This window comes from Saccopteryx leptura, chromosome 1, assembly GCF_036850995.1.
Source record: "Saccopteryx leptura isolate mSacLep1 chromosome 1, mSacLep1_pri_phased_curated, whole genome shotgun sequence".
NCBI classification, from domain to species: Eukaryota; Metazoa; Chordata; class Mammalia; order Chiroptera; family Emballonuridae; genus Saccopteryx; species Saccopteryx leptura.
This window is the reverse complement of record NC_089503.1, coordinates 218,228,247-218,241,378: the sequence shown is the minus strand read 5'-3', so window position 1 is coordinate 218,241,378 and position 13,132 is coordinate 218,228,247. Positions and strand designations below refer to the sequence as shown.

General features: G+C 46.0%; 1 protein-coding gene across 9 annotated transcripts in view; it reads right to left on the bottom strand.

The window, feature by feature from the left end:
* DCLK2 (doublecortin like kinase 2) overlaps window positions 1-13,132 on the bottom strand; it is a 143,903-nt gene that overhangs the window by 39,854 nt on the left and 90,917 nt on the right. For 6 of the 9 annotated variants that reach the window (XR_010751662.1, XR_010751664.1, XM_066386295.1 and 3 more), the window contains exons 4-6: window positions 10,978-11,076; window positions 9,614-9,664; window positions 6,188-6,282 (exon numbers count right to left, since the gene is read on the bottom strand). Coding sequence is in view for 7 of the 9 variants with exons in the window: in XM_066386295.1 (XP_066242392.1) it covers window positions 6,188-6,282; window positions 9,614-9,664; window positions 10,978-11,076 (245 nt within the window). In the remaining 2 variants the exon portion in view is untranslated. The remainder of the gene's footprint in view (window positions 1-6,187; window positions 6,283-9,613; window positions 9,665-10,977; window positions 11,077-13,132) is intronic. The other 3 variants (XM_066386319.1, XM_066386283.1, XM_066386287.1) reach the window with 1 other exon arrangement.

Below are 13,132 nucleotides of genomic sequence, written 5' to 3'. Positions count from 1 at the left end.
CACATCATGATGGTTAACTCTTTCGTGGACCAGCATAGAATTTCTGTCAGACCAGTCCGCAGACTAGAGGTTGAAAAACACTGGTGTAAGAAATGGGCTTCCCTGGCTGGGTGGGGCTCAGTTGGTTAGCGCACCATCACCACGTACAGACAGAGGTTGCCGCTTTGGTCTCGGGTCAGGGCACATACAGAAAAGAACGATGTTCCTGTCTCTCTGATATCAATAAAATGAACATTAAAAAAAAGAAAAGAAATGGGCATGTGGAACGGGCTGACATGTGCCTCTCTGTTCCTCTGGGTATCCTTGCCACCTCAGTTGACTACATGGCCTGCTAAAATCAGCAGAGATTCTCAGCATCTTCCTGTAAGTGAGCGTTTCAAGCAAAGTGTTGGCTTATTAGATTTTGAGCTGCAGACGGGCAGTACGGCCATCGCTACCTGTTAAAAGTCTGCCTGCTTTCACCGTGAGCTGTCCGCGCTTCCTAGGATGTCACGGTGGTGGAAGAGATGTCTATCTCTTCAGTTCCGACTGTGAAGGCGACCACTGTTGGCCACCGGGGCAGGACCCTTTACTGCAATACGCTCCAACTCTAAATTCTGAGCTCTGTCCAATTATCTCTAGTGTACAAAAAAACATGCAGGAAGAATTTTTTGGTACTATCTCACCCCTGAATAAGGGGGCATTTAAGATGAACGTGCATGGCTTATATCCAAATAAAGTTTTACATTTTACTCTATGAATGCACTGATTTGCTTAGCCAACTCCAGGCCCACAAAGGTGTGCTGCAGCCTTGTGGAGTCCTCGACCCACCAAATGCCTCTGCTTACTGAGCAGTTACAATGTGCAAATCACTGTCCTGCACTGAGTCTGAGATTCATTAAGATGATTTATTTTCTTAGAGCACTGAAGTCTTCAAAACTGCCTTGTCCCTCTTCTTCTTTTTTCTTTTTTTTATTCTGTCAATAAAATCCATTACATTCAAAGATGAAACTACTACCGAACTTTTCTGGGGTAAGAAAAAGGACCTAAGAAGGAGTCAGTCTCTTAGTACCGAAGACCATTAACTCGTTTTAAATACCAAAGAAAAACCAAAGCTCCCGGGAAAAGCAAAAAAACATCTAAGGTCACAGCTACTGTGGATTTACATTTCACAGCTCCGCAAAAAGTTTTGAAGGTCAGGAGGTCAAAGAGTTACATTTCGCTCTGCCAATCAGGATGAGATACTACCAGCCCTTTCATCACACTTCACAAATCTGGGAAATCTTTCACCACCAGCAGACCCAGGAGACATCACCAGATAAAATATCAGCACACCAGACAGTTTATAATCTCAAGATGTTGGATAACATTCCAAATGTACTTTCTTTTTTCTTTTTTTGTTTCTTCTTTCAACCAACAAGAATGTTCACGTAGACGGCCTCTGGGCGTACACGGCAGCACTGACTTGTGAGACGTTTTAAACCCTTTGGAGTCCACAGATGTGCCCCTGACTCTGAAGCCTGAAGTCACTCCAGCCTTGAAAGTCTTAAATTGGGACATGGATGATGAATTAAATTTCGGGGGAAATGCTTTCTTCATCCATCTGGCAGCTGATGACACATTTAGTACTCTTTATTGCCTATCTGTCCCAAAGAATACACTGTGATTTAAGCATAGGAACATATTCCCGCAGGGACAGCTATCGCTCGATGGAAGGGGCTCGGGAGCGTGGGCAGAAGAAACTGGAGACCATGGGCGAGGTCATGGGGAAAGCACAGGGTCAGGAAGATGGGGGTCAGGGGAAGAACACGCCAGTGGGGGTGGGATTCTGGGATTTGAAGGGGAGAGAAAAAGAATGGGCAGGGAGGGGACGGGTCTGGAGATCAAGAGGACCGGAAGGAGAAGAAAGCAGTCAAGTTGATGGGAAGAGAGACTGTTCTGGTCCTGCAAAAGGACACTGTACAGAAAGTCACTGAGGGGGCAGGGCAGCCAAAGAGAGCAAGTGTGAGTGGCAGATAAAGAGGGACGATCAGAGAGAAGGGGGTGGTCGCCGGCCTCCAACATGGTTCCCCTGAGCCCCCGCCCCGGTTTTCTGGCCCTTGCCTGGTCTTTTCCCACGCTGAACTGGGTTGAGCTGTGCGACCCACTACGAGATACTCGGGCAAGGATGGCGTCCGACTCCCAGGGCTGGGTCACAGAGAGAAGAGCTCCCGCATGGCACTCTCAGATCTGCTCTGGGGAAGCCCAGCTGCCCTGCCCCGAGGCACTCAGGACAGTTCGGGAGAGGTTCGAGCACTGAAGAAGAGAGGCCTCCTGCCAGAGCCAGCATCAGCCTGACACCCCAGGAGTGAGTCACCTTGGAAGGGGACCCTCGATGCCCAATCAAGCCTTCAGATGACTGCAGGCCTGGTATACATCTTGACGACCATGTCATCAAAATTCTTAAGCCAGAACCACCCAGGGAAGCTGCTCCTGGATTCCTGACCCGCAACAACCACTTGAGAACACTGTATTGTTGTTTTAAGTTGCTAAACGTAGGGGTAACTTACAGTTGATAGAACTGTCACTAGATTACTAACTTAGAAAGCGGAGAGCGGGCAGGAAAGCAGAGAGGAGAGGCAGGGCTGGGAGGGAAAGCCGGAGAGACAAGCGGAGGGGGTAAGAAAACCTAGAGTCTGACTTTCTTGCTCTTTTCTTCTCCTACACACTCCTACTGCACATCCATTTTTTTTTTCCAAGTGAAACTAACTTCCTTCATGAGAAAACTGAACCTGGAAAACCCCGAGGCTTACAAGAAGAAAGAATAACAAAACCATCCTAAGGCGTTCTCTATATTTAACCAATTACTCCCACTGCCGGGACACGGGTCCCAGGAATCCCCTCATTTCGATAGGGGGTGATGTGACTTGCTCACAGTCACACAGCTAAGTGGGCAGTCAATCAAATACTAATCCCAGGCACTCTGGAAATCTTTAATTAATAAAGAGGCCAAAAAAAAAAAATGGAAAGAAAGAAAAGGGAAAAACAAACCAGAGTCCTGAGAAGCTGCTCACCTCCCCATACAGGCTGAGCACAGCTGGGCAGGAACTGGCCCCCGCGAAGGCTGCAGTAGGGACCCTGGCACCACTGTGGTGGAGGTGGCGCGTGTCTGTCCTGCAGAAATGCCTCCTCCCTGGGTGACTATCCCCATGAGTGGCACTGCCCTTTAGGAAGCCAGATTTCCTAAATCCATCCAAAAGCAAAGCCCAATTCTAATGCCTGGGGGAACAGGTTCTGAGGCCCAGCGGGGAACTTGCCAGGTGGCCTTAGCATCTCATTTTATGAATTTTTGGTCTGGCCACCTTGTTTCCAACCATGTTTCACAGACTGGCCTTGCTTGCTCTCCTGGAGGCTAGGAACAGTTACAAGCATCATCTCTGCTTTCAGACCCGGCGAGGCCGCCCTCCTCCTCACAACAGGGCTTCCATCCCAGCCCCGCCATGTGGCGTTATCTCCGATCCACATACTCACACATGCGCTGGGCCTGGATCATGCCGTTTCCAACCTGTGCCCGTCTCGACAACACTCAGCTCCACCACTAGCTTCCAGAGAATACCAATAACCCTCCCCTCCCGTGAGCGCTGTCACAGGGTCAGGCAGAGTGCTGGGTGCACCGTGTACACAGACCACTGCACCTGAAAGAGCTCCCAGGAGGTACCTAACAGCCTCCCAGACAGAGCTGCCAGCTGTTCTCTCTCTCCCCGCCTCCCTTCAGCCAGCCTCTCCTCCACGCCAGGAGGCCCCTCGCCCTTCCCAAGCCTCCCCTCCTTGCCCCTTCCTAACCTCTCAACCCTTTTCATTCCAGCATTTGTGCATACCCAACCCAGCAACTCAGCAAGCAAGTCACCCCCAAACTCTTCCTCCTGAAAGGCTGAGGGCCTAGCTTTCCCACAGGAATCAGACAAGCTTCCTCCTGCGGTGCCCGTGTTGGGGTCACTGAAGCAGACCCACCAGGGAGGGGGTTGGGGGAGGGGACTCAGAGGTTAGAGACACAGACTCTGAACGGGTCAGAGATCCCAACTGGCCGTGGGGATCCAGAGCGGATCACACATCTCTGAACCTCAGTTTCTCCAATCATGAAATGAACACAAAACGGAAAGATCTGAGACCACTTCCAGGGTTCACATTCAATGGTTTTCGGTAACTATATAGCAAAACCAAAAAATTATAACTGGGGTATGACTCATCCTCAGTGGTCCTTAAAAGTGTCTCAGGTTTAGGTTTGAAGAACCTTACTTGGTCAGCACCAGATTTCTTACACTCCCGTCCCGCAGAAACCATTCACAATTGGAAGGAAGCTTTGTGTTCTCTCCTGACTGGTCCAGCCCCACCAGAGAGCAAGCTCTTTGTATGAGTGCGTGTAAACAGGGCCGAGCTGTCTTCCTCTCGAGGGTATCACTGAGAAAACTAGGAGTACTTTCTGTGGAAGGGAGGGCTGCTTTTGCATTTCTCATTTTTTTCAACAAGCCAACAAGAATGTCATTGACATACTGCGGTCAGAGACCCAACATGCCGACATCACTCCATTTTCATTCTCAGTTCTTTCAATGTTCCCACCAAAACACCAAAATGATTCCCAGAAATCAGCACAAAGGGGACATAAATTGTAACAGGACACCAAATTCTACTTACCTTTCACTTTTTTTGCTTAATCAGTAAGTAAAACCTAGATAGAAAAACAACGAACAAACAAACAAACAAAAACCACCTGCCCAAAGCGGCACCCCGCTGACAGAGGGACACGGACGCCCCGCCGCACGCGCTGTCCCCGCTTAGCTCTCTTGCTTTTGTCAGTTCTCTGGGAAAAGATCATCCTCAAAGCCGTTAAGCTTCTAACTAGGATAAATAGTGGTAAAAGGTTCCTGCCCATGAAAAACTGTCCTCCATTGTCAGACATCCCCTCTTAATTGATCTTAATAAGCTATTTTAAATGGAGGGGAAGGAAAAAAGCATAGCACTAACACATGGTAATTACCTGTAATTCTCCGTTCGTAATGCCGCTGAATAGAGAGAGAATGCAAATGTGGACAGATGCTGACTGGAGCTTTTACAATGACATCAAAATGAGGGTTATTTTGTACAGTGACTAAACGTGACTGCATTGTAGCTATTTCAAAGGCAGGGTTTCGTCTCAACGGCAATATATACTACAGATTGCTGGGAACTGTAACGAGATGAAATTTCTACCAGGCACGACCCCTGGGAATAGACAGGAGCAGAGATGTTTAACATTGTGTCCTAAAAGCTGATCAGCGGGGGCAGGAACTGCTAATACTAGCTGCTAATATTTAATGGAAAATTTGGTGATTCTACATCAGCTTTCAAGTAAGAAGGGAAATAGTCTCCCCAGCCTCCCTGACAGGTCTTTTGGTAAACCTAAAAATTAATGTACACATATACACACGCGGTGGCACTTGGCCCACCTCAGTGTTCTTGGAGTATATCCCTGGGAAGGCTACCTGAGTGTTTCTACCGGAGGAAACCACCAATCTTTAACCTCAACAATTGACTGCTATTGTCCCAGGAACATTTTCTCCTGCAAATTTAAATTGAGAACTACTCAAATTAAGCTTGTTGAAATTTTTCAAATTTAGTTTTGCTCATCATTCTCCTCCCTATTGGATAAAATGCCTGGTAAACCAACCGGTAATCATGTTAAGTTACCATTTATGTGACGACATCACATGCAAATCCTAAGGTTTACTGCCAAATCTGTCACCAGAATGAACATACTGTTGTGTGCTACTTGTGCATGTAATTTTATAGTATTTCACACTACTTTAGACTTTCACAGTCAAGTGATGCCAGTTATATTAAGTTCACGACTCAAAATGAGATTGTTAAGAACAATCATTGAGTTCGCCAAGCCTTCATCGTTGCGAGGCATTTTGCTAATAACAGGAAAACGACTGCTGATAGTATTTTACCACATTCTATTCAATCCCAACCACAACCTTATAGCCCCATTTTAGAAATGGGAGCAGTGCAGCTCAAAAGAGTTCACTGACTTAGCCAATACGACTAACTGAGGCAGGGCACAGGATGCAAAGCCATGTCTTCCAATCGGACCTTTTTCCTTCTTGATTTGTTCCTGCAACCAAGCCCCTGAACAAATGCACACAACTCAAAATAACCAAATCACAAACAGGCCCTGTAGGCTACTTCATACCTTCGACCCTCGGAAACTTCCTGGGCTAGTTGGAGAGGAGCTGGAGGATTTCGTTGATTTAGGAGTGGAGAGCTGGCTGCTGGGGGTTCCATTAACTGACCGGGAGACAACAAAGGAGACAGAGGTCATTAAAACGCAAGACAGCCAGACGGCATCCAGACACCACGCACGTGCACGAAGCTTCCATCCATTTACAGCTCAGAGCAGACGGCAAATCAGCAAAAAGCCAAAACAATGCATCTTACCGTATTCCAGTACAGACAAAGCATTAAACAAACAAGGAGTGGAGCTGGGATTGTGTTTAATGCTAGCTTTCCAATAGTGACATAAACAAAGATATAGAACATCACAAAACTAGAGATGTGAACAAGAACTTGTCCATATAGCCAGCCTGCCTGCCAGCAAGGGGAGGCAGATGGATGGCTGTTATCTCTGCAATGGTTCAGTACGGAGATTGTCCCAGGGCTGTTATCTCTGTAACGGTTCACTATGAAGATTGTCCCATAACCTCCAGTGTCCCCTTGTTGGCCGCATACCAACTTGAATAACCAAGACATTCTGTGGCTATCCCAAATCAGTCCCGCCACAATCCAAACACACTTTTTAAGTACATTCTTAATGGAAAGGGAAAATTAAGGGTCATTTTCCTTGTAATATTTACTTAATTGTTTGAAGACCATTTAAAAGAAAACTCAACTTCCTTTTTATCTAGACTAGATATTCCTAATTCCTTTTCTTCGCAGATTAGTTTTCCTGTTCTTTAGCAAATTTGATGTTTTTTTCTTCACCCTCCTCCAAACTTCCACATACACTTCAGAGGCTGAAGGCTCAATGTGCCGCTCGCTTACAGGGAAAGGTTAATCGCAGAGTCTAGGCTACAGAAAGCTGCTCAGACAGTCCAGTCTGACTCAGGTTTATTCCTAACTGTATCCCCTGGCCCCATTTCTGCTGTAATTTCACAGAGCTGGTGGTTAACATGTAGTATTGGTGCAATTTCTTCTCTCTTCTAAGGAGTATTTATAACCCCCTTTTATCATAAATCTTCAATGCTTTTGCCCAAAGTAGAGGAAAACTGCCACTCGCCTCTAAAAGCAAAGTCCACCTCCTTTGCTTTTTTTTTAATATGAAGGAGCAGACAGCTATTTTAAATGATGCTAAATAAGTATAAAAAGCAAAATGTCGGCCTAAGGGTCCTGGTGAGGTGATTCCAGTCCTTGAGTGGAGGGAGAGGTCCTGGACCTCTAGTTGTAACTGGTGGCAGGAACGCACATAAAATAGAGATGATTACGAACAGTGAACTGGCAAACTTGCTGTGAGTCTAGACCTTCGTTCCCATGTCCCACACAGCCACCTGTGCGGGCCACCAGCTCCTCCTCAGTAAGGGCTGGCAGCTTCCGGCAATATTCAGACACTGCGCTGATACCAAAGGGATTAAAGGAGAAAATTAACTCCTGCAAATGGTGACCGCTGTAGTAGACCAATCTCCCTAACAATGCAGCCCTTGCCTAAACCTAGTTTCTTTAAAAAAAAAACTCCCTGGCAGGGATTTAACTGGTGTTAGTAACATGTTCGCATTTCTCCTCAAATCACTCTAAACTGCAGAGATATTAAGTCACATGTAACCCTCTAAATTCCTGGTAGCACTGGGAAGGTTCTAAAACAAAATCTATAATGAGTAGTCCTTAATGTCATTTATTTGCACATTTGTCCAGAGTCTTTGTGAGGGTATGAGGGACCTAGGACAGGCCTGCACCGTGCCGTCTCCCTTGACACTCCTGCCACCAACCAGAAGGTGTGCAAGGACCAGCCAGCATCATGAGGCTCCTGCACCTTCACTACACGCTAGCCTTTCCCTCCTAAAGTAAGGTTTTTATCCACTCCTCCCCTTGAGGATTGTTTGCTTGTTTGCTCTGAATATTTTTTAAAATATTGGCTGATTAAGAAAGAATCATAAGCAACACACCCAAAGTGAGAATTCTGAAGACTCCCAATTATAGCAACCATTTACCCACTTACGTTTTCCAGACTAATGTCTGTGTGCGTATTATACACTATTTAGCCATTATAATAAATTAGGGTTGTGATGAGGAATTTAGTCGACCAGAAGACTTCACTTATGAAAGAATTTCTGTCCCAAGATTGAAAAAGCACAATATTGTGTGTACAAAGTTACTAGCTCTGTTTGAAATTCCAATGAGGCTCCTGGGTTTTTTTTTTAAATGGTAAGAGATACACCACAGCTAAAGCAGTCTATAAAAGCAAATTACACTTCTGGGTACTGTGGCTTTTAATAACTATCAAACAAAAACTCTCTCCTTGCCAAAAGTAGGAGAGAACATAATATGAATAAATATGTAAAGTAACTTTCTTCAGAATCACAGCGAAATCCCAGTAATTGACCCGGGTCTCAGTTTTCCAGACTGTGGTGTGTGGTGGACACACTTTTGAGTTCATCTCTTACAGAGTAGCTGTTGGTCCACTGAAAGGTGATTTAAACATCTCACAACCCTTCAGTTATATAAGGTCTATTCCACTAACCCAAATCCACATACAAACTGTTAAAAATTTGGGATACTGGAATATGAAGATTTTCTTGAATCAATTGCTAAGCATTCCAAATTCAAATCAAAAAGATGCACGCATGCATTAGACTATGCTATGAAGGAACTGGTCTGCGAGACCAGTGTGGCTCTGAAGCATGTTTTGAGTTCAGTATGTGAATTTCCCTCTTTCAACCTCAGGGAGACAAAATTGAACTCATCAGAATACTCGACTCTTAAACCGCTCTTCTCACTCTTATTTCGTTATTTTCATACTAGATGATAAGCACCTGTAAACCCATGACAAAAACAGAAGCTAAGAACTTGACAAAAATCAACATCTTCCATATGGGAAGCTCAGCTTGGTGTGTTTATGCAAATTTCATATGACGTCAGAGTGTGAGATACTTGATAGAAAGCCTGGTATAAGCTTAACGCAGACAGATGTGTTCAATTAAAAACACTCACACTGTCAATGCTTTTGGAAAGAGCAAGTGTTGGGCCTGTGAAGCAAAGGTGGGGAGGGGAGGAACGTGAGAGATAAGAATACAAGGGCGTCTGTGGCCATGTTCATATTCCCAACAAACGTGAGGCTCTGCCAGTAATAGGGCATGCTCCAAATCTGACTAGAAAATAACCCCCTGGAGGCGACGCGCCTCCCCGATCCCACACAGGGCCTGGCGGAGTGCGGACCACGCTGGGTCTCCAGGCAGTGCAGGAGGCTGGGGCACCCTGGGCACGGGGAACGTCGGGAAGCATCCTGTCCTGCAGAGGCACACTGGTACACGCCAGAGACAGTCATGGAAACAGAGCAAAGGCAACAGAAAAGTGGCAAAAGACAACAGAAACCCAGCGGCGTGACAAAACCGTGACAACCAGGGCTCACCTGGGGATCTGGAGGCAGCGTAGGCACTGGAGGAGTGGCCACCCCTCCGGACTGTGCACACGCAGCATCCACAGGAGGGGAGGAGACAGTAAGGAGAGCGGTTATCCAGCCGGTCTAAACGTGTGCACGGACAGAAGTGTGAAACAGCCCGGCCTCGAGCAGGTGGGGCGGTGCCGGAGGGGGCGCAGGGAGCAGCAGGACGGCCCCCACACTCAGTCTGGGAGAGCCGCTGTGATGCTTGCGGCAGTTTGAACTGATTCTACTTTCATACGCTCTGGAATTCCCCCAGGTAAAATCATGGGGTCCCCCCCCACACACACACACACTATCCTTTCCTGGATGGGAAATAATATTAGCACAGTTCTTCATAACTATACGATAAACAAAGCTGGTAGGATCGATTTATCTGGGTGGTTATAGATGTTTTTATACTTTTTTTTTTTTTTTTTTTCATTTTTCTGAAGCTGGAAACAGGGAGAGACAGTCAGACAGACTCCCGCATGCGCCCGACCGGGATCCACCCGGCACGCCCACCATGGGGCGATGCTCTGCCCATCCTGGGCGTCGCCATGTTGCGACCAGAGCCACTCTAGCGCCTGGGGCAGAGGCCAAGGAGCCATCCCCAGCGCCCGGGCCATCTTTGCTCCAATAGAGCCTTGGCTGCGGGAGGGGAAGTGAGAGACAGAGAGGAAAGCGCGGCGGAGGGGTGGAGAAGCAAATGGGCGCTTCTCCTGTGTGCCCTGGCCGGGAATCGAACCCGGGTCCTCCGCACGCTAGGCCGACGCTCTATCGCTGAGCCAACCGGCCAGGGCTGTTTTTATACTTTTAAAATGCCAAACTGGTCAAAATTATGACAAATTTATAGGCTTAGGACCCGAGAGAAACTGAATTACAGTGAAGTCTGACTGTTAGGTACTTCTTCCCAAGAATAACTGTTGCTATTATTAAATTGCCTGATGAAGAAAAAGCCCATGGAAACCGATTAAGTAAACACACTGTTATGTTAGGTGTGTGCATGTGTAAGTTTTAAACCAATAAGAGAAAAAATATATATCTACAACCAGATAGCACAAAATTTTAACTGCAGTACATGGTGGTCAAAATGTGAACACAAGTAAATATCAGTAGAAGAACTGAGATAATAAGATTGTTCTAAAAAAATGTGTCAGAACAAAACAAGATGACATATAGCTAAGGAACAGAGGTCGACTTTTGGTTTTAAAAATCATGTTTCAGCTACATGCTGTTCGGGAACCTGGCTGCACACAAGCAATGGAAAGACTACCAATTCATAATAATGAAAGAAAACACAAGGAGAATGATATGTTCCCTCCTGTGACCATCATGCCTGTCCCATTAACTACCTGAGGCTGGTGATTTGCTGCGTCGAGAGAGCCCAGGGCTCTTGGATCCTGAATACTTAGCTGAGGAGCGAGAGTAAGATGTCTTCAAGACACGGCATTCTAGAAAAGAAGGAAAAGTGCATTACACAGATCTGAGTTTAACAGTAGCCACAGGAAGATCACACGGGAAAGCAGCTGACCACCTAGGCTAGACCGTTCATTACCTGGTCGTTTTTCCAGTACCATCCCAAAAGGACACGTGACGCTGCACAGGAGACACGCCACGTTGCTCCAGATGGATACAGGAATCCCAGTGTCCTCACTTTGACAAACCCACACATCTCCTAATCTAAATATGTGCGACATTTTTTAGACAGTAGCACTGATAAGCAAAGGCTTCACTTTGATTATTGCTCCCAAATCTTTATCATACATTGAAAGGGTATGTAGGACTCCAATTTATGAATCCCTTACTGTCTTACTTTCCATCTTTCCAAAGCATGGAGCATGAAAAATGAGGAAACTAACTTTAAACAATAACTTCGGTCTTCCCATCAATAGCCAAACAGCGTTTAGAGTATCAGAGCTAATTGCAGCTAAAGCATGCATTTCTAATTAGAATAATGGAGAATATGGCTCTTAAAGTCATTGCAGAATTTGGATTATTCATGGATTTGACTTTGTCAACTAGGGCAGTGGTCCCCAACCTTTTTTGGGCCACGGACCGGTTTAATGTCAGAAAATATTTTCACGGACCGGCTTTTAGGGTGGGACAGATAAATGTATCACGTGACCAAGACAAGCGTCAAGAGTGAGTCTTAGATGGATATAACAGAGGGAATCTGGTCATTTTTTAAAAATAAGACATCGTTCAAACTTAAATATAAATAAAACGGAAATAATGTAAGTTATTTATTCTTTTTCTGCGGACTGGTACCAAATGGCCCATGGACCGGTGCGGACTGGTACCAGTCCATGGCCCAGTACCGGTCCGCAGCCCGGGGGTTGGGGACCACTGAACTAGGGGACCTTCGTTAGGCTCTAGGCCTCAGTTTTTCCCCTATGAAAGTGGAATGAGGCTACCATCTATTGCAAAGGCTTGTTCTAAGGATTAAATTAGATAGCATACCATCTGTAATTTATGTTAAAATACTTTAATTTATGTAGAAAGATTAAAATGTGGTTTGGTTTTAATGTATACCCCAGGGACAATAAACTAACATGTGAAGTATATTAATCTAGAAAACAAACGCACACCAGGGGAGGGCAGTGAGCATTTGAAAGACTCTAATCAAAACCTTACACAAAAGGGAGCTGTAACAACTTCAGCTTACTTCATTAGCATTATGAACATTACCAAGTATTACACTGTTGAAAGGAGTGGTGTGTGGACCGGTTAGAAACATCCTAAAGACAAGGTCACTCAGCCCTGGCCGGTTGGCTCAGTGGCGGAGCGTCGGCCTGGTGTGCAGGAGTCCCAGGTTCGATTCCTGGCCAGGGCACATAGGAGAAGCGCCCATCTGCTTCTCCACCCCTCCCCCTCTCCTTCTTCTCTGTCTCTCTCTTCCCCTCCCGCAGCCGAGGCTCCATTGGAGCAAAGTTTGCCCGGGCGCTGAAGATGGCTCTGTGGCCTCTGCCTCAGGTGCTAGAATGGCTCTGGTTGCAACAGAGCGACGCCTGAGATGGGCAGAGCATCGCCACCTGGTGGGCATGCCGGGTGGATCCTGGTCAGGCACATGCAGGAGTCTGTCTGACTGCCTCCCCGTTTCCAGATTCAGAAAAATACCAAAAAAAAAAAAAGACAAGGTCACTCTATCAAACCTGTGTACCGAGCCGGTACTGAACCTCAGAACCACAACATAGGCTTAGGAACATCAGCCAGTCCTGCTTCCAGCTCTTAGAATTGTGTTGCTCAACTAACATTAGGTTAAGTGATTTGAATGGCTTTTTAACACAAGATGTCAGAAATCTAAAAGGACAGAGAATTGGGACTTCATCAGGATTATAACACAAGTTAAATAACTGATTAAAAAAAAAAAGTTGCCTCCTAATAAGTGTCCCTGTGGCAGAGTTAGGTCTGAGACTCGCTTCCATTATAAAATGTCATGATCTGATGCTGGTGGTATAATAACATTAATGACAACAGCATTAGCACATACTATGTAACCGGGTACCA